This window comes from Clarias gariepinus, chromosome 2 (genome assembly GCF_024256425.1).
Source record: "Clarias gariepinus isolate MV-2021 ecotype Netherlands chromosome 2, CGAR_prim_01v2, whole genome shotgun sequence".
NCBI lineage: Eukaryota > Metazoa > Chordata > Actinopteri > Siluriformes > Clariidae > Clarias > Clarias gariepinus.
In genome coordinates, this window is record NC_071101.1 from 30673665 (window position 1) to 30695345 (window position 21681).

General features: G+C 40.1%; 1 protein-coding gene across 4 annotated transcripts; it reads right to left on the reverse strand.

Moving 5' to 3' along the window:
• Positions 1-472: 472 nt before the first annotated feature.
• kcnc1b (potassium voltage-gated channel, Shaw-related subfamily, member 1b) lies at positions 473-21433 on the reverse strand. Of its 4 annotated transcripts, none has more exons than XM_053491151.1 (4): positions 20230-21433; positions 8145-9078; positions 5501-5674; positions 473-1727 (listed from the first exon to the last, which is right to left on the reverse strand). In XM_053491151.1, the coding sequence occupies exons 1-4, from the start codon at positions 20827-20829 to the stop codon at positions 1618-1620; spliced, it is 1818 nt and encodes a 605-aa protein (XP_053347126.1). In that variant the 5' UTR covers positions 20830-21433; the 3' UTR covers positions 473-1617. The 4 variants fall into 4 exon arrangements, with proteins under 4 accessions (XP_053347126.1, XP_053347124.1, XP_053347125.1 ...); XM_053491149.1 differs by having other exon boundaries at positions 8091-9078; XM_053491150.1 differs by having other exon boundaries at positions 1641-3852.
• Positions 21434-21681: the final 248 nt, after the last annotated feature.

The window sequence follows — 21681 nt, forward strand, 5'->3', positions numbered from 1 at the left end:
AACAATGCTAAAGGCATCCAAAATACACAATAATGCCATACAGTATGTGTTATTACATTTTTTGGAAACCAAGCCAAACTTGTATCCAAACATTTGACTGGTACTGTATTTATACACCAGATTTTATGTTTAAGCCACTCCAGTAACCAAATACTGGTATTATGTATTCTCTGAGGTATTGATTTTAAATTTTTAAAAGATTATCAACCTATTAACAGAATGTTAGTTAAAATGTATAAAATCAATCTCTCTATAGGGAGTACTTTTGTTCTATAATTTTAGTAATGATTGTTTTTGTTTTGATATTTTTGTAATTCACTCTCAATAAATGCCTCCTAGTATTTCTTACCCTAAAAGTGTTATTTCTGAATTTAGTTTTCAAATTCTGAGAAACACGATGCACACAAAACATTTCGTTAATATTTTTATTACTGTTTCTTTTTTTTTTCATTGTAATTTTTTTTTCCTCAGGAAAAAAGACACAAATTTGTTTCAACAAATCAAATCATCAATGAAAACAACATCTTGTGTTTTGAATCACTAATCACACTACGCAGTATGTCGATTAAACAGTTGCACTCTGAAACATCTCATCATTGACACAAACATGTGTTCTTTTGGTGTCGGGTGTACAAACAGTCCAGCATGTTGTTAGTGTGACGTCGACATCTCCAAAGTTCTGACTGGCAGTGTTTCAGGTTGGTCCCAAAGAACTGGGCATACTGTACATTTCCACAAATATGAAAAATAAATATCGGATTAAACCTAAGACACAGTATTGTTTCGTTTCGAATGTGCACCTGTCAGGTTAAAACCCTGTATGATTCTGGTGTTGCTATAGATAAACGTGTGTGCCAGAATCACGTCATAGTTTGTTGTGCTGGATTGTCAGTCGAAAAAGTCTGAAAGTAATTTTTAGAGAGAGAGCAATCCAGACACGCTACAGCTTCGCTAAAAAGCAGCTCAGGTGACATAATAATAGGGACTTTTCATTCATTCATTCTCAGTAGGAAGTTTGGTCCTCTGCTTTTGTCAGCCAATTTCGATTATTCGCATCACTTGAACCTGGAGTGCTACAAGCCTAGGTTTCTGACTGTTATCTAGATAAAGAAACAGGTGAACAGGTGCAAACAGTGCAAATGTGTTTACCAGCCTATATAATTGCTATGTTAGTGCAAAAACAAAAGTGATTAGTGCTCAGTTAATTTTTTCCCTACGTAGGCATGACTTCACACTACCTTTCTAATCACTTAAAAAATACCGCAGCACAGTTCACAACATTAAAAACACAGCAAAAAAAACAAAACAAATATTTGCTAGGTCACATTTTTGATGCATCAGCACATAAAAGCATTATATACAACACCGACACACACACACACACACACAAAACAATAGGCACTTCACACAATACAACAGCACAATAACCGGTCACGGAACAGAGGTACATACGGCTGAACGACAACAGCTTCTCTGTGCTACTGTGCTACATATGGGCTAAGTTCATTTCTGTCACTCAGAAATAATGCTAGTGTACATATATGCTCACACACTCATACAGAGACATCCACACACACTTACATCCGCATGCGCACAGACACACACGCTACAGCACTATCAGGTGGGAGAGGTGGCTTTATGGTTGACACACATAGTGGTTGGAACACCATGGTTCATAACACACACTGACTCTGTTGGTTGTCTGCTTCGGCTCACTCGTTGGGCTTCTAAAAAACACATAAAGAAGAGAAAACAACAACAACAAACAACAAGGAAAAATCATATTAATACACCAAACAAGCACAACAACAACAACAACAACAAAAAGAAGACAGATGGAAGGGAACGGGGAGCAAAACCATGCAAGCGGGCACAGTGGGATAGTCCAAGGCAGTGAAATGGACACTAGTGAAAATGCGCTTTGCCAAAGACTCATGGTAAAGGATATGTTTTTTTTTTTTTACCATGTGCTACACAATGTTTGGCCAAAGAAAGCAGCATTCACAAAAACAGCAGTGTACACACACATATACACGTATTATGGTACAAAAGACTGTTAAATCTCAGCATGCTGTGTGAGCTGAAGGTTTAGACAGGACGTCACACATTAGTTTCTCGCATGCTCAGGAAATGCTGTGAGTCATGCTAGTGTGCAAAGCAGGGCAAAGTCATCACCGCTCCTGCTTTTTTTTCTCTCTCTCTTGTTACACCCCCTAAAGGACACATCCTCTTTGACCTTCCTGACCTCTTACGGGATCCAATGACACAACTCTCGCGCCATTACTACAACTACAGCTCTTTAGAAACAAGCATATACCACCATCACCATCACCACCAACATCACCACTGAACAATTCAATGAAAGGAAGAGGTTAAAGGTCAAAGAGAAACCATTGTAATGGAGGTGTGCAGAGCTTGTTGCCAGGCAACGAGAGTGATGTGTATGTGTGTTCTGTCAAATAAAAACAGAGTCCAAACATGGATTCAGTACAAAATTTATTTCATGCAATGTTTTTATTTACAGTGTCATTCGCATACGGTACTTTAATTATTTTTGCATAAAAGTGCATGCATTTACCTTTCCCCAAATAACTTCAAAAGTACATACATATTTTTTTTTCTTTTTTCTGCGAAGTACATGTATATTTTACATAGTACGTTTTTATATTTGCTTTGCTACAGAGAACAACAAATATTACTGCAAATACCATGGTGAAACTGAATTTATGTTTAAAAATAAACACTGAATTCTGAATTCCTTAGCTTGACTGAAGTAAAGTGGAATAAGTCTGCTTCAGAATGATCAAAGGTAAAGTGCATTATTTCACTGTTTGCATTTTAGTCTTTTTCAAGAAGAAAAGCTGAGTGATCAACCAAACCACTGCTACTATTAGAAATACGGCGTGTGCTCAAACGCACACAAGCTCACGGTTTGGGGAAAGGCAAAAAAGAAAAATGTCAGCAAAGAAAATGTTCTGGTTGCTACATGTCATTTATATCATCTTAAATGATAACATACTGTTTCTGCATTAGGTTTTGTAAAGAAGCTTCGGATGTTAAATGTAAAACAAAATTTCCTTACATGATTTTATTAGACTTACATTTGTTTTTCTCAGTTTCCCATGCAAGGCATGCAATGCAAATGAGTTTTCTTCAGTCATAGATTTATGTTGGTGATGTGTGCATCACTAAAATCATGATTGGTTAGTGTTACTAACTGCGTTTAATTCCATGGCAATTTTCTGAAAGCTTTATGAAATACTCTATGAAAAAGCCATTGTCTTTTCTTTTCTTCACTTTTTTTTTTTTTTTCAAAATGGTGTCCGATAGCACCTGATGAAAAACCACAGCTTTATAAACAGTGAAAGAGGGAAAGAGAGGTTGAAGGATAGAAGGGTTGGTGAGAAAGAGAAAGTGAAAGCATGATAGTGCAGGGGGCCTGGAGTAAGGATGGGAGCTAAGACAGGATGAAGAAGAAAAGGAAATCAAACAGAAGTACAGAAGATGATGTTATGGGAAATAACACAATGTCAGTAGAGGTTTGAGGGAACAGAACCAGAAGAGTGATGACAAAGATAGAAGAAGAAGAAGAAGAAGAAGGTGGGAATGTTTGGAAAGTGATACTGAAGAACTGAAGGCTGATGAGAGACAGATGGTACACAGTGTGGGCGGGCATCTCAGCGCAGCGCTGCAGAGCGGAGCCTCTGATTGGTTAGTTTGCTTGTCCATGCTACAGGATGGATGGGATGGGAGAGTGGGCCTGCTGCATGAGACAGGGCGGGCTGCAGGGGAGGGCCGACACTGAGGCCACGCCTCCAGACATGCTGCTATGGCTCCATGGCTTTTCATAACCTTCATTTGAAGAGAGAAAGGGCTTTCAGTACACCAAAGTGCATTCTTATACTCCAAACATGTTTCTCTGTGTATGTGTTCATGGGCATATTTATGACTAAGAGTATATTTAAGCACTTGGGGTGCATTAGTGAGTAAGACCCGTCATGTAGTTATGCTCATGGTGAATGAGTTGACAGTGACCGATCACCGGGTCAACCGCGTCATCCTCCATGCGTGTTATGCGTTATGCATTAGACTGTCTACTGCATGCACGGGGTGGTATCACAGTGCTAACCATAACAACACAGCTTTAAAGAGACACCAAAGAACACAGCCAGACACATGAGCTTAAAGAAACTACATGCCAACTTATCGCTCTATTAAAGCTCATCATGAAATATCACAGCAAAATGGTTCCAGTGTATGTGTCAGTGCGATTAAGTAAAGATCACAATTGTTCTCCATGCTGGTCTGTGGACACTGGAATGTTTTAACTTCTGCCTACTCTGACTAGATCCTAACACCATAGCTGCCTGTGTTTCACAGTGAAAACAATCTCACCTTGGCATCAAATGAGGTACGATATAATTGCAGTCATCCTGCTCACACAACAGTCAGCTTTTGGTCATGTCTTTGGAGTTACGGGATTCTCCATGATAAAATAACACACTTGCAACATTATTATCGCACCTTAACTTACAGTACGGCTGGTTTGGTTGTGCAGTAAGTTAGTATATACTGTACTATATTTGAACCTAAGGGCTAAGATCACCATCACATTACAGGGTTTAAGTGACACAACGCCGATGTTTTGCCTAAATGTCACAAAATCAGATATTTTAGATTTGTTTCAGGGCTGTGTGAACACAAAAAGAAACATCCTGTCATTGGTGTATTTCAGTATTGCAGAAGTTCCAGGTATAAACTCAGAATCCATGAAGAGCCAATCAAGATAAAGCGACCACTAAGATTGAACGTATGAAGGAAAGGTTTTCAGCCGCTTTTCCAAATCAAATTCGAGATCTGCTTTTTTGTGGCCATGAAATCAGAATGATAAATTCTTTATAACATAAAGATGACTACATTCTTAAAAAAACAGGCTATGACCAAATGGACCACAAAAGCAGTACGATTAGATTTAAGCAAAACACCAGAATTGAGCAACGAACCTATAATGTGCCTGTAATGTGTATGTGGCCTGAGAACCTTGCACTGGCTGTGTTCTTGTCATGTGACCACATGCCTCATACCCCATGCTGGACCTCTCTGAGGTTCTCCATCACCAGTCCCACCTGCCGTAGTAAATCTGCATGCATGACTTATTACCAGGACAAGAACATCTATAAAGGTCCCTATAATACAGTTTTTTGTTCATTTTAAAATAAATTGTTACATAAGTATAATATCAATAACTAGTTTTTAACTGTTATGTGTGAGGACCTGCATCGCTGCCATTCCTTTTCCATGCCGTAAACATTTTAGGTCAGAGAAGAGAATCAAGGTCTGAAGGGCTGAGAAATAGGCTGCATCATGGGAATGCTGGCTAGTTAATCTATCTGCAGAGAAAAAAAGCTGTCTTGATTGACAGCTGCTCTGTTCCACAGTAAGCACCTTGCGTGCTCTTACTAATCTAGGCACTGTTAACAGAGACTCGCTGGTTACGTACCCTTCCTGACTCTTGCCCCTATGTGATTGCCCCGATCTGCAGAGGTGAGCAGGAAACAGGGTCTCTCACGGTCTACGGGGCTGAAAACCTCCTCAGGGGATACAGCCTGATCGATGTGCGGACAGTCTTCATTGGCCAGGGCCGCTTTAGACGGCTCTCCGTTTACTTTAAAATCTGCACAAACATGGACAGGACACTTCTGGGTTAAACATAGACATCTTTCATTCAACGGCATTCGCTGATCAGAAATATTAGATGGTCAAATGAAGAATAATGTCTACCGTATGATATTCCTAAAGAATGAAAGCTCACAGGCTGTACTTTGACCCGGTATTCATTGCTTTGTTTTAAGTCCGATCATAACCTACAGTGCTGTTGATTTTTTTAAATAAATGGAAAGTTTTAGAATTTTTAAATATTTGAAATATTTTGAAACATATTTGTATGCTAAATATTTCTAGGTTCACATTTAAATTTGAGAAAAAGTTTAATATTGATCATGGCAACTATTTTTGTACACAAGGGAAGATTTCCTCATGTTTTCCTTCATGTTTTTCTTTTGAAGCACCTATTCAGGTGACACTTATACAGTACGTTTACATCCAAAACTTATAAACTTCCATGAATAGAGTCCATGTCGGCTCTAGGGCACAAAAGGAAAAAAACGGGGTGAACCAAATACTACGAGACTTTGGAAATTCATGAACGATTCAACTTTTTACTCAAGTTGTTGTCAATAATATAAGTTATTATAAAAGCGTTGTATTACATTAAAAAACAGTGCAAAAGAAAATAGTTTTTTTCCACCTAACTGAATGTAGGTTTTGCACATCTCCTGTAAATAATCCTGAAGACCCTTAAAATAAGCATGTTATACTGGGCCTGGGACTGAATTTAAAAATCACTGCCATCATCAATTTGCATATATACAAGACAAGGATGATAATAGCAACTACAAAACTCTCATCACAGTGGCATCATATTTTTTAATACACTAATCAGCCATAACATTAAAATGCAAAACCTTAAGCCAATTATGGGGGTGAGCTGTGCTGTCTGGCACCAGGACGTTAGCAGCAGAACCTTTTGTTGTTGCAGGATCGGATTTTATTTGTCTGGTGCATTTTATGAATGCTCAGTCAGATTGCTATCTGGGGATTTTGGATGCCGGATCAACAACCTTGAAGTCTTTGCCTGCTAAGCTTCATACACTCCAGACTGTGGTCCACTAAGTGTTCCAATACCTTTCTATCTTGTCCAGTATTAGCTTTTTTGTGGGATCGAACCGGACAGCCTAGCCTTTACTCCCCACAGGCATAGATGAGCCTTGGATGCCATTGATCCTGCCACCAGTACTCGTATATAAATACAGGGGAACCTTGGAGTGCGAGCATAATTTGTTCCGGGAGCGTGCTTGAAGATCAAAATACTCGTATATCAAAACGAATTTCCCTCATAGGAAATAATGGAAACTCCGATGATACTTCCACAACCCAAAATATTCATATAAAAATAATTAATCCGAGATATAAGGTAAAAATAAAACAAATTAACCTGCATTTTATCTTTGAAAAGAATCCCGGCAGAGCAGTGTTTCCGTTAATGTGTGTGTTTGTCCACACACACACACACACACACTAACAGAAACACTGCTCTGTATGGGAACTTCTTTAACAAAGAACCTTTCAATTGACACTCGCGTGTGCGCACACAACTAACCAACAGGGAGAGACTCAAAATCTTTAACAAGGAATCTCTCTCCAAGTTACTCGCAATCCATCGTTCCACTGTAATATTATTCAGTTCAGCTGGTGGTGATGTTAATGTTAAGGCTGGTCAGTGTATAATGCTGAACTACAATTAGGCCTTCATAAATCCATTTAGTGAAGGTCTTAAAGTGAAGGATTTAGTCATAATTCAAATCTTGAAATTAAACAAATACAAGTGGTTAGTTTACTACAGAATACTTACCTAACGATTCTGACCCATTATGTATGAGAATGATAGAAATATTAGAATTTAAACAAGGCAGTTTTGCTCTACAATATTCTTATGAATCACATAAAGGAAGCACACTAAGTGCTCACATAGGCCCAGTTACTGTAAGTTATCCAGCTAATGATATGTCTACATTCTTGCTGTGATATGGCAGAAATTGCATATAATTCTAAAAAACATTTCTACCATACATAATATGTATCAATACATAAAATTTCACATACTTTTGACAAAAAAGTAATGCTGTATTGTTCCAAAAAAGTTTATTTATCAAAAATTAGTATTTTAATAAATCTGGCTTATTTCCAAGTACTGAAAATAAGATGCTTCCAGTCAGTTTGTAATAATTTTAAAACATAAAAAAATTAAACATAATTAACCAGTGTATCAAAATAATAATTTTACCCAGCCCTAGTCTATGATGTAATGTTTTAGTTGTTTAGTTGTTGTGAATAATTGTAATAATATTCAGTATAAACAATCTGAAATATCCTGAAGTTCAAAGCTTACCTTCAGTATCATGACATACTGCAAGTATTAATTATATGTTTCATATATATTTATGTGTGTGCTTTGTTATTCATGTACTCACTGTTTGGTAAAGTCACTGGTCTTTGTGAAACAGGTATGGTACTCGATGTCCTACCTTGGTATCTAATTTCAGAGACTTCTTCCTGGGCCAGAGGGCAGGTATCACTGTGAGTGCTGGGTCTTGGCGAGTTAATAGCTGACTTACAGTAGTTGGGGGACCCCAGTTGGGGTGCCCGTGGGATATGCTTGCTCTTTTTTTTTGGTAGTTTTTGTTTAGCCATTGCCAAAGAATAATACATGCCGAAGTTGTTGACAATCACAGGCACAGGCATGGCAATGGTCAGAACACCAGCCAGAGCACAAAGTGCCCCCACCAACATGCCCGATGTTGTCTGAGGATACATGTCCCCGTAGCCGAGTGTCGTCATGGTGACCACAGCCCACCAAAAACCAATGGGGATGTTCTTGAAATGTGTGTGATCACTAGCACGGGGATCGTTAGGGTTGGCTCCAATACGTTCTGCGTAGTAAATCATGGTGGCAAATATGAGGACACCAAGGGCTAGGAAGATGATGAGAAGGATGAATTCATTGGTACTGGCACGGAGTGTGTGTCCCAGCACCCGCAGACCAACGAAGTGTCGCGTCAATTTGAAGATACGCAGAATCCGGACAAAACGTACGACACGCAGGAAACCTAGCACGTCTTTGGCCGCTTTGGAGGATAAGCCACTCAGTCCCACTTCCAAGTAGAAAGGCAGAATGGCCACAAAATCAATGATGTTTAGGGCATTTCTTATGAATTTCAGTTTGTCAGGACAAAAAGTGACTCGTATTAAAAACTCGAAGGTGAACCAGATCACACAGACCCCCTCGATGTATGTGAGCTGCACCATGGTCTCGGTCTCTGGGTAAACACGCACTATAGTTTCATTGTCCACTATTTCAATCTCTGTGCGGTTGATGATGGGGTTAAAGGCCTCATGAGTCTCCAGGCAAAACGTAGTGATGGAAACCAGGATAAAGAACAGCGATGCAAAAGCCACCCACTGTGTGAAAAAAAGAGAAGAAAATAATTACCATAGGAAGCAAGTATGTGTATGTGTGTGTGTGTGTGTGTGTGTGTGTGTGTGGAGGAGTCTGAATGAATATCCTTGAAATCAATTACATCAAAGGCAGTCAGTGTAAGCAATATGCTTCCTTAATTACAATTCCAAGCTATTTCATACATGACTTCCTGCTGTATTGCACTGATTGCACTTCCCCGCACCATACCCCTATACGTGTGTGCAAGTCATCAGCTGCATGTTGAATGTTTCTCAAATCCGCTTCAAACTCTGCAAAGTGCGAAGAGGACGATAGAGTAAAAGGACAAAACGCACCATCATAGCAATACTAATTGCTACTAAACAGCAGTTTCAGCAGAATTTGAAGGAGTTCAGAAGGATAATGTTGCTGCTTCAGTTTCTCTATGAGTCACACAATATTGCCGTGTCAACGGGAGTGTGTCACTTAAGCCGTTCTCCTTCTTCTGCTACTGCTGAAGCTCAAGGTCACCACTCAAGCCCAAGGACAACTGAGAAAGTGGTGCCAGAAAAGCTCTCTTGGCTAATTTTCTCTCTAAGCCCCTCGCACTGGAGACTGCGGGCTGCCTCAGGCAAGGTCAGCAAGGGCACATTGATTCATCCTGGAGGATGGATGACGAGCCCTGTGGGGCTTTAACCCCTCACTGAAACATGAGAGGAGTTTGGGTTGGATGTAGCTGTTTGTAGAGGACACAGAAATAGGTGGTGGACATCTGACCAGAAGCAATGTGGTTTACGACTGAAGAGAATGCATTGGGTATTTGCTGAACGCTTGAGTGATGCTTTGTAGAAGTCAAAATATCAACATTTTCACAACAACAGTCATTATATGACAATCATCCCAAATTAAAAATCACGTCTATTTTGGGAGTGCTCATAGGCATCGCTGAAGAAAATGCTTCAGCTGTATGTTTTATATACTAATGGTCATGAAAAGAGAATCTGATGGTGATGTGCTCTGCTCACGACAAAGCAGGCTACATTAAAAATGACTTTAGTGAAGCTAATAGTGCTTAAGCATAACAAAGGTCAATTTATGTGTTCTTATTTTTTAGGTATTTCTTTAAAAGTTTTACACTGTCATTAACATCAAGCTTTTCCACAAGTCACCTAAAACCCCCCTCCCAGTTTTGCATCAATCTAGCTTGTGTGTTCATTCATTCGCCTTTAGTAACGGCTTTATCCTGATCAAAGAGCACTGGATCTGGAGCCAATCCCAAGAACACTGGGCATGAGACAAGAACACAACCTGTATGGGATGCCAGCCCAGCACAGGATATCACACACTCATTCACACCCAGAGGCCATTTAGTGAAACCAATCCACCTACTGGCGTGTTTTATAAAAAGAATATAATGTAAGGGGAAGCCATGTGGACACACAGAGAACATGAGTAAACCCTGTACAGACAGTAACCTGAGCTCAGGGTCGAGCTAGGATCTAAAGCTGTCAGTCGGTCACACTAAATCATCCAACACTTTGTACAACAATTTTTGTGCCCAACACAAAATTTGCCTCCATGCATTAGTCGAATTTAACAGAAAATATTATGTACTAGCATAAGTACCCATTGTTGATGGGAAAAGCATTTTTAGAAAATGTTAAAAGGTTAAAGCTAAAATTAAGCTGATCAGCTTTAATGTAATCTATATAAATAAAAGAAAGGTTTTGTCTGTAGAACACCTCGCTTTTTAATATCTTTACATTTAATTCATTGGAAGACCCAAAACCAGTCTCAGGAAAATTTGAATGTTTGATGACGTCACAGGTTTTAGCATACTGCACATGCATCAAACTGTTGGCACGTTGTAAATCGACGGCTAGACAGAATTTTATGAAACTTTTGCAGTACTTAGATATCTGCTTGAATTTTAATCTGTACCGTAAATTAAATCAACCTGTTGAGTAAAAGCCAATGTTATGAACAGTTATGTGCCAGATTTTATAATCTACTTTAAAATAAAATACTAATAAGCTACTTGCTCAATGTAAACAAACACCTGCAACAATAGAAATAAATTAGAAAATCTATACTGAATATTTATATTGGGGTTAGTTAATATTTTTACAGCTAAAATAACAGCGCTAAAGTGATTTATAACATACTGGAGTAGTTTTGAGACAAAACCAACTGATGAAAGTAGTACAACATAAGCTTACAATTCTTTTAAATTAATTGTATTAATAAGTTATGCAGAGAGTTTTGCCGTACAGAAAGACAGGCAGACATGAATGTAGGCTTCAACCTGAAGTAATAATATTTACTGCTTACATTAGAGATGAACAACTTATTTTTAGCTTTAACCTTTTAACTATTTCTAAAACTGCTTTACCCGTCAATGATAGGTACTTACGCTAGTCAAGGTAAAGCCCACGTACATGTCTGCTTGTCTTTCTATACAGCAGAACTCTCTGCATAACTTATTAAGACAAAGAAATAAAATTTTGTAAGGTTGAGTATCACATGACTTACTTACTTAACCCAGTAAGTTCTAATCAAAATTTATGGCACATAACTATGCATAACTTCACATCTACAATATTTTTATGTAATTTATGGAACTTGTTTAACTTCAGCCAAATACTGATTTGAGTTTGAACTCTCAAAATTTAGCTTTCATTTATGGTGCGGGGTTAACTTAAGTTTCCCCAAAGTCTGTCCAGCCAGCTTTGCATGAAGCTATGACAAAATCTGGTTGGACAGACAGACAGAAGATTTTCTGACACTGGTTTCAGATCCTCCAATTCTTTACGTATGAAACATAAAAATGTCATTGAAAGAGCAAGTTCTGACTAAAATCTTTCTTTTATTTATATAGATAACTCCCATAAAAATATTAGTCTTCCTGAATTTTGTCAGCAAAGAGGGATCAGAATGAAGTAATTGCAGTATGGATGGCATTTTATAAAATAACAAGCAAACAGTTCCACAAACGCAATTTAGAATATAAGCACAGTGAAACCTTGGATGCGGATAATGACTGTAATGCTGAGAGTTTACTTTGCAAATGCAAGGTGCAAAGTGTCCTTAAGTAGTCTGGTGAGTAATAGAGTTCAGGTGTGTGTGATCAGTAGTCAGAAGAGTGTGAGTAGGCTATTCATGCTGGGAAATTGAGCTTTCCGTAGGAACTGGTGTTACTCTGACAATGATCTCATTATGTTATAACATCTCACAAGGAATTTGACATTGACTTAAAGTCAGATATGACGAGAGTACTAAAGTACTGTGGAACCTTGGATTGCGAGTATAATTAGTTCCAGAAGCATGCTTGTATATCAAAGCAAATTTCACCTCATAAGAATTAATGTAAACTTAATTAATCTGTTCTACAACCCAAAATAGTCGTATAAAAATAATGAATACCAAATATTAAGTAAAAATAAAACTAATTAACCTGCATTTTACCTTTGAAACAGAGCAGTGTTTCCTTTAGTGTGTGTGTTGGTGCACAGACATGCGTGTATGTGTGTGTTTGGGTGTGAAGCTGAGGTAAGACGAGAGGAGGGAGGAGGCTACTGTATAGGACGACCCTCCCTCCTGCCCATCATACACAGTAGCCAGCTACTATATAGGATGACTTTTACACATGCGCACAAACACACGCACACACGCTAATGGAAACTTTAATAATGAACTTCACTCATGATACTCGCACACCCACACACTAACAGGGGCAGTGCTTTCTGACAGAGAGAGACTCTGAATCTTTAACAAGGAACCTCTCTAATGGCACTTGCTCTTGTGTTACGCCCGGATGTTGACTATACGCGTGACACGCGCATACTGAGACTGAGCATGGGAGGCGATTAGTCATAATCCATCACCATGCAAGAAAGAAGAATCATTGGCTCAGTTGTGATCATCTGACGCTCGGTGGACAAAGCACATGCTTACTACTCGTATATCAAGTCATTGTTCGTTTATTATGTTAAAATTTCTTTTAAAATTTTGCTTGTCTTGCAAAACGCTTGCAGACCAAGTCACGCACAATCCAAGGTTCCACTGTACTTGATTAAGCTGTGTGTGGCATGACAGTGCAATGGGTAATGCTGCTGCCTCACAATACCAGGGTCATGTGCTTGACAGTGAGCTTGGCTTATTATAACAAGTTCATTTTTATTACAGGGCTTTGAAAATACATGGTGTAAAACAAACTGTCTTATTGTAACCCACTTCATTCACATAAAACACACGTTAGATTTAAGTCAAATTAATGTTTTTTTTCTTTACTGTACCTTTTAATGTATTTTATTTTTGTGGATGCAAGTTAGATTGTTTAATCAATCAATTCTATTACACTGTAATTGGCAACAAAATGGCCATCATTAGCTATTGATTTCATTATACTGTATATTAACATTTAATGGATCATCCAAGGGCTGTATTGCCCTGCAAACATTTAAACAGCTATTCCTGAAAGCTACCCAATGCCTTGTTTGAAAGCCTTTCCACAGCATATTGCATCTCACTAAGTCTCTCTGTCTTCGCCACAGGAGCTTTATCTCTGGGTCACCCAGTACTTAATCAAACAGAGAAAATTCACTGGATCTGCTTAATTGGTCATTTGTGGAGAGCTGGAATGCTTTTATTTTTACAGCTACTGTGAAAACTCAAATCCACACATACAAATACACAAACAGTACCTTTTCATTCATCATTAGGATCACCATGCTCTGATACTGGGGCAGTAAGCCTACATTTGCACTGAGACTGACTTGTGTGGCTCTGTAAAGCAGGGCTGTGCTTTTAGCAGTGGAACCGAATAGCCAGACAGAATAATGCATTAGATTTTAAAAGGGGAGGGGGGGTGGAGTGCAAAATCAGGAAGAATGGGGGGGTGGGGGGGCAATGAAGGACATGTATAGTGAAGGACAAGTGAGATGATAGGGTTCTCTTGAAGGGAAAGAGAAAGGCAGAGAAGCAATCTGCCAGGGGAAAAGACTCAAAGCAATTCCAGTCATTGAATATGTCAAAGCAGGAGGAGGAAGATGGAAAGATGAATTATGCCATATTTGGAATTAAATGAAGAAAACAGTAAAATATGAATGAGAATGGGTTATGATAGTGGAGCAGTATTAATGAAGGAATGATAGAGGAAAAAGAGGGAAAGATTTCACGAAAGAGAAATTGAGAGAGCTACAGAGACCACAGACAAACTCAGGAGAAATCACTTTTCCTCACATACTTGCATAGCTCTGCATAGTAAAAGAGCCACACAGACCATAAAAATGCCTTTAATAATTAATATTGATAACAAAACGGTTTCTTAACCACCAACATAAACAATCCAGCATTCAATCGCATGAGTCAATAACCATTTGTTAACTTCTGACCTACCTAAGAAATGCTCAGGCATCTGTGTGTGTGCGTGTGTGTGTCTGTGTGTGTGTGTGTGTGTGTGTAATCTCAAAAGCACTTAGTGATCTCACCTTATCTAATATTGCCTGACAATCTAATTCATCACAGTGTGAGACACGAAATATTTGATCATCCACGTCTGGGTTGCCATGTGATATCTCTCTGTGCTCTTTGTCCTGCTGTGCCACAGCAGTGACCTCACCAGGTGTTACCATAATGTGCTGTGCTGATGAATTACTAAACATGATCGCTGTTCAAATGTATCTATGATGCATAACTAATGGCTTTGTAGGATGCAAAAGAAGAATGCCATTAGACCTACGATTTACTGTACTTCTGCTATGGGCAGAGTGACTGTTTTTAGTCTTTCGGCTGCTCCTGTCAAGGGGTTGTCACAGCGGACCATCTGCACACAACTGGCCGGGAATGCATGCAGTGGTTGGGGTTTGGGCATTGGCTGGGAATCGGACCTGGCCCTTCCGCATGGCAGGCGAGAGATCTATCACTGAGCTACCTAGTGACTGTTTGTGTAAATTGCGTTATTTTTTTTTTTTGAATAATAACGAGAAACCGATGGAACAGCTTTAGATTTTATTTTTGTTTCATAAAAAATTACAACTGTGGTTGTAAAAATAGGAACAAATACAATGGTCTCTATTGGTCTTCACAGTCCCTAGTTGGACTACAGAGATGGATAAATAGAAATGTCCTATTATCTGTGTGTGTGTGTCACCCCGCATTGTACCATACGTAAGTCTAATGGGATAGGCTCCAGTTCTTCCTGTGACCCTGAATACAGGATGAAGCGGTATAATTCAATTATTTATTAAATAATTTAGTTTTATTTGTATAGCACTTTTAACAGTTGTCATTGTCGCAAGGCAGCTTCACACGATCAAAAGAAATTTGTTTAGATGATGAGTGGGCGAGTAAGTGTAGAAATTAAAACATGGACAAATCATGAAATATTAACTTGTTTTGAATCACTTCTGCTTGTTTCAACACAGTCGAAAACAAAAGTTTATGAATCCAAAAATGCCCCGTGCCCAGTACTTTATATCATAATGTATCATGAGTCATTTTTAGACCCACAAACCTGAAATGACATTTAAATAAATATCATTATTAACACCAAAAACATCTTTTTTGGGTTGTAGATGGTTTTGATATTGGCCTGAATTTTTATTTATTTATTTGCCCCCCCTAATTTTTTGTTAAATGTGTGCTTTTATCTATTGAAAATGTTCAGATTTGGAAACACTGGCATGGAATGAATTGTGTTACAGAGATAGGTTGGGATGTACTGCTGTAGAACGCTTTACCCATTCTGATGGGTGTTCAAGTCAAACTAGGACTTGTGATTATGAATTTCCTATGAATGAAGACATAAAAGTGCCATTTTTTAAAGACTCCAAGCACAGTACGTTGATGAGACGCTTAGCCGCAGTAAAAATGTGGCTCAGAGCCCACTGCAATCGTTTCCTGTGAACATTCAGTAAGTGGAACGTCTGATCTTTAAAAAAATCGATGAATAACTTGTCTCCAACTTGCTCTCTGACGGATGCAGAAAAGATGTATCTGTGTGTGGTAACCGTACACACAATCATTTACCAACACCACTTGCACATTACAGGAATTTGGATGGGTGTTACTGCCACATCCCACTGTACAGTCCTGACCTCAATCCAAGCCATTTCCACATGTTTGGCCATTAAAAGAGTTAAGGGGAGGCCAGTCTTAAAAGCACTCTTAAAGCACTAGTGTTTTAAGTGATAAGTGCATTAGTGTAGCAGGGGATTATACAGAAAAATACAGATTGTCACAATAGAAAGAAACTTTCACTGGCCTCTTAACAGCTTTGTGTCTTTATGTTAGCTAGTGATTGACATGCTGATCGGATCATGATTATGAATCTCAATATAGACTACATAGCCAAGTATGTGGACATCTGATTTTATTCCAGAACCACATGCATCTTAGAGTCTCAAAAGAACTGAATCCAGCTACTATTCCAGTTGGCATTTACAGTAAAAAAAACAAGAATGGGCTACAATGATGAGTAAGCCTTACGTGCGTCATTGTATTTGTTATGTGATTAATGGAGAATGGGGTGTCTTTGGTTGACGTTGTGCTGTTAACACAGGGAGACACACACACACACACACACATACTCCTGCAAGGCAGGCTAATGAATGACATGTGGGAGGATAATTACTGAGAAAGCGAGTCTGGACAAGCCCACACTCAGGCCCACAGTTCAATCAACCATCTTCTTAACACACACATTTGCAGCCAGCTGGCCTCTTACACGAGCATCCAAAACTGATAATGCACACACTGATCTTCATACCCTACAATCTACGATAAAGCATTTGTAAAAGTGCTAAAAATGCCTAAAACACACCTTGTATTCAAGCATCAGATTGGAGAAATGCAGATGTTAGAAAACAATGTCAAATGTCTTTTACACATATCAAATTTCAGAATAGCTTTCATTTTCAATTGCTGCTACAACACAGCATTTTTACTCAAACTACATATGTGGACTACTGTCCTGTCATTGTTTTGTAAAGGGATTGTAAACAAAGTACTATTTAAGTATTTATGTAATTTAAATTCTCAGGTAATACAATGCAGGTTTTTTTCCATTTCACTTGCCATGTATAATTAATATTTAAAAATTATCTTATTTTGTACAATATTATATATATATTATTCTTTTATTATTATATTATTTTATTATAAGTATCGTATCTACAGTACTTATAATCGTTAATTCAAAATATAGCTTTTGGGTGCATAAAATCAAAAAGATTCAGGTGTAGAGGTTCAGTAGAGTCACATTTAGTATTAGAATGGAAAAAAAAACATGTGATCTTAGTGACTTTGTCTGTTAAGGGTATAATATGGGCTAGTTCAAGTATTTTAAAAACTGCTAATCTAAGAGTTCATATAGAATAATGCGAAAAAACCAAAATCATGTGTAGCTGGAAATGCCTTATTAATGTACAACTATGGTGAGCAGAAAATCATCTCAGAATAGGCAAGACATAAAACCTTAAGATGGCTTTGCTAAAGCGGAAGCCTGCATCGGGCTCCAGTCCTGTCAGTCAAGAACAGGAATCTGAGGCTATCCATGGACTATGAATTCCATGAGTCCAACAGTTTAGGCTGGTAGTAATGGTGTAATAGTATGGAGAATGGTTCCTCAGGGTACACTGGGCATCGTAAAACAAACTAAAAAAAAAAAAACTAACATTTAATTGCCAGAGCTCATCTAAATATTATTGTTAAGCAAGTTCATCTCTTCATGTTCACAATAATGTACCATGTCACAAAACACAACATCTTCAAACTAGTTCCAAGAAAACGACTGTGAGCTCAGAGTAGTTGGGCATACACCCAAACACCAGCCCTGAATCCAGTAGAGCATCGTTGGGACGGAGTAAGTTGGGAGATTTTCTGATGCAGTTATGTCTGTTTCTAAAACTCTCTAAAACTTTCTAAAATAATTTTTCGGCAGAATTAATGTACAAGAAAAGGCCAAAACAAGTCCTAACAAGCACAACTTTGGTGTTCCTAATAAAATAGAGTAAGAGTGTAGGTCCTGCAAATTACAGTAATATTGTACTTGGATAGGGCTGCATAGTGTAACATTGCGTTACATTAGATCACATAACATCACAGACCCAGGGTCCCTGGTTCGATACTGAGCCTTGGATTCTCTCTGTGTGGAGTTTTACACAGCCCCCACCACTCTGTGTGCTTGTGAATTTCTTCTAGGTTCTCTGGTTTCTTTTTACCTTCAAAAAACATACTGATAGGTTGACTGGTTATCTAAAATTTCACCTAGGATCCCTAACCAGGATGAAATGGTTCCTGAAGAAAAATGAATGAACAACTAAATAAACAAATGCACTTGGATAGTAGAGCTAAGCCCTGCTCGAGGCAGAAGAGTTTTAAGTGGAATCAGGACAGCACCAGTCGCCATTGGAGCCTTGAAGGGCACTTATAAATCCATGTTTTTTTCTTCCCTGATCTGCTGATTGCCCAGATGAGTCTCACACCTCATTGGAAACATCCCTTTGAGGCTTCTATTCTTTAAGTAGAGATAAAAAGATACTTCGATGGTGATTGCAGCAAGTAATTGAGTTGTCAAGTGGTAATGTAATTAAGATCTACAGTTTGATGGAGAGAGACTAAAAATAACTTGCACACAATTGAATTGGCTCGGGAAAAACACACCCAGTTCAGTTCCTTCATGCTGAGAAAAGACCCTAAAGCATTACCGCAGATGCTAGCAACACGCTCCGTGCAAGGTCTTAAAACGATCCATAAATAAAATTAGCAACACAAAATATCAGGATTCAATTGCTTGTGTGTGTGATAGCATCCACAGCTTAATTGCCGTCACTTTTCATCATTTCAATAAAACATCCCTGACTAGTGGGTAGTGCTGGTTTTCTGGACAATAATCCAGGAGACAATAAGAAGACAATAATACATTCGATGATGTATTCTCACTTTGCATTGATTTAATAGAAACAAAGAAGCAGTAGTAAAAACAGTTTATTTTTAAACAATGGCCTGATCTGATTTCTAGACATAAGAAAGTTAATTAGCATAGGATAGCAATCACTAGGATTGTTATAGATCAGAAAGTTCATCATTCTCTGTGGTAGGATCAGCAGTTGCAGCAGCTCTCAGCCAGGGCAGACACACACACACACACACACACACACATTCCACCCTGACTCGCAGCAGTGGAGCAGGACATTCCCGGTCACAGCCAAATTAATAAAAGATGTCCTTCCAGCAGGTTTGCATCACCACTATTCTTCAGGAGCAGCTGCAAGTAGCCTGTTCAAGTGCTCCTTCTATATACTACTTCTACACAATTCTCCTTTTCTGTCAAGACATCCTTTTTTTTTTCTTAAACACTAGTTTTTTGAGTAGATGGCTTGTAGCACTTTTGCAAGAGCCTGTTCATTTTGGGTCCGGAAACCTGGCATCTTGTGCCTTTCCTGTGCCAGACCTTCAGGTCATAGTAGCCCTTGTTCACTTGACCTGTTTTAACCTAACTGCCAAAACTTGTGTGAAAGCTGTGAATCACATTTAGACACACTTAGAAGGTTACTGGCCACATGGTGAGAATGCTGCTGGGATAATAGTAAGAAGAGTGGCTGGATATGGGCCAGTCTTATCTTTTGGTGTGTGTGTGTGTGTGTGTGTGTGTGTGTGTGTTTCTCCATGGGTGGAGATTGCAGCTTTTAGGACATCAAAGTAAATGCACAGCACTCTGTGACAAGAGAGAACACACTTTGTCTTCACTATTACAGGTCTAAGCAGGATTTCGTCTCAATGTTTTAGGCAAAATGCAATATCCTTACACATGCAAATTCTCCACAGCTATAATGGTACTGTGTCACAATTACTCATTAAGAACTCATTAAGAAGATAACTGGAATTTGAGTATTCGATGATGTGTGATCATTATCGTGTTTTACATGTAGCCTAGGTCTTTCACTTTACTAGGCAGAAGAGGGTGAATTCTTGATGTTTTCCTCTTCAAGGTCATTCAGTAAGCTACTGAAGTAGGAGCTCAGCAAGTTGCCTAAGCAACAGCGTTAATAATCATGTGATGAACAAATGCTCAATGAACAATTACACATTTTCATGTCTCAGTCAGTACAAACAGGTTATACGTTTCTATAACAATATTACACGTGGCGCGTCCAGCCTGGTCCTGCACTCACCCGCGCGTATTTGGAGGAGTACGGATCCTCGAAGAGCGCCCACATCTTCCTCTGCCATCGGCTCCAGCGGCCTGAGCGGGTTTCGGGTGAGTCTCCGTGCGCGAGGCGCCGCGTCATTTCCGCTCCCTCGTCTCCTTCGGCGGGCGCCTCGTGCGTGCCGCCTTCTGCCTCGGTTTCATCGTGCGCGCCGCCGCCGCCGCCGCCGCCGACATCGAGTAGCGCGCCGCCGCCGAAACTGACCAGCGCCTCCTCGGCCTCGCGGTGCTGCCGGTAGGTCATCCAGCAGCACGGCTCCACGTCCGTCTCGTCGATGCCCCAGAAGGCGAGCTCCTCCTCGTAAAGCGGACCGCACACATCCGCCGGGCAGTGCAGCTTGCCCGTGCGGTAGTAGTTAAGGATGTGCGAAAAGACACCAGGGTGCCGGTCGAAGAAAAACTCACCGGCCGTCGCGTCGTAGTCGAAGTGACTCGCGGCGTCGGGCTCGGCGAGCCACGAGAGGCGCGTGCCTGGCAGCGTGCGTAACGTGCCGCGGTACGTCTGGTGCTTGATGCCGCCCACGTTGATCACAACGCGGTCCTTCTCGTCGCCGTGGTGGCCCATCGCGACGCCCTGGGCATTATCTGCCACCTACCTTGGGCATGACTGCCGGGAAGCAGGGCTGGGAGTGAGGAGAATGCCAAGAGGCCAGCGCCGCTCGTACTTATTCAAGACACGCATCTACAGAGCAGTTCAAAGAAACCGTTGAGAAAACAAAGCACACGAATCTCGCAGAACAGCGGAACACCTGTAACGATGTGGTGCTGGTGCAAGGCTCTACCGCGCAGATACAGAGGCGCAAATCCTCACCGCTGAATAGGACAATGGAGCAACGGAGCAAACGGGAGCCGCATCCGGGCTCTTTAGAGCGCCGTGGGTTCGGTAACGAGCGGATGGAGTGGCGCGCTAGAGAGAAAGCGCGCTATTTGCAGACGCTGTGCATCACTGCTCGTGCGTCTCGGCTCTCCGTGTTATTCGGCGCAAGGTGACTGTGGCAGTGATGCCGTCGCGCCTTCATCATCCCGCCGTCCTCCTCTGGAAAGCAGGTGCCCTCTGTTCTCAGCGCCCGTCCCAAATAATGACCAGAGTCATAATCGTCAAAATAATAAATTGGGACTCGCTCCTTTGTACTGAATGAAAATATCAGAACTAAATGTTAGATCGGCGCGTTCACAACGCACAGCAGCCCGACGAGCCTTCAGCCTCCCGCAGCAGCCAAGTCGAGCGCCCCGAGTCACGTGATCGCCAGACCTACGTTAGGAATCAAGGCTTCACGCAGGAACAAATCGCGGGGTCTGAATACCAGTCTGGTGGAGATTGGCTTTTTATCCACCGCCAGGCTGCTGATACGTGCTCGTGAAAAAGCGCACCAGCACGTCGCTTTGTAATGCGCGCGCGTGTAGCCTGCTGGAGCCT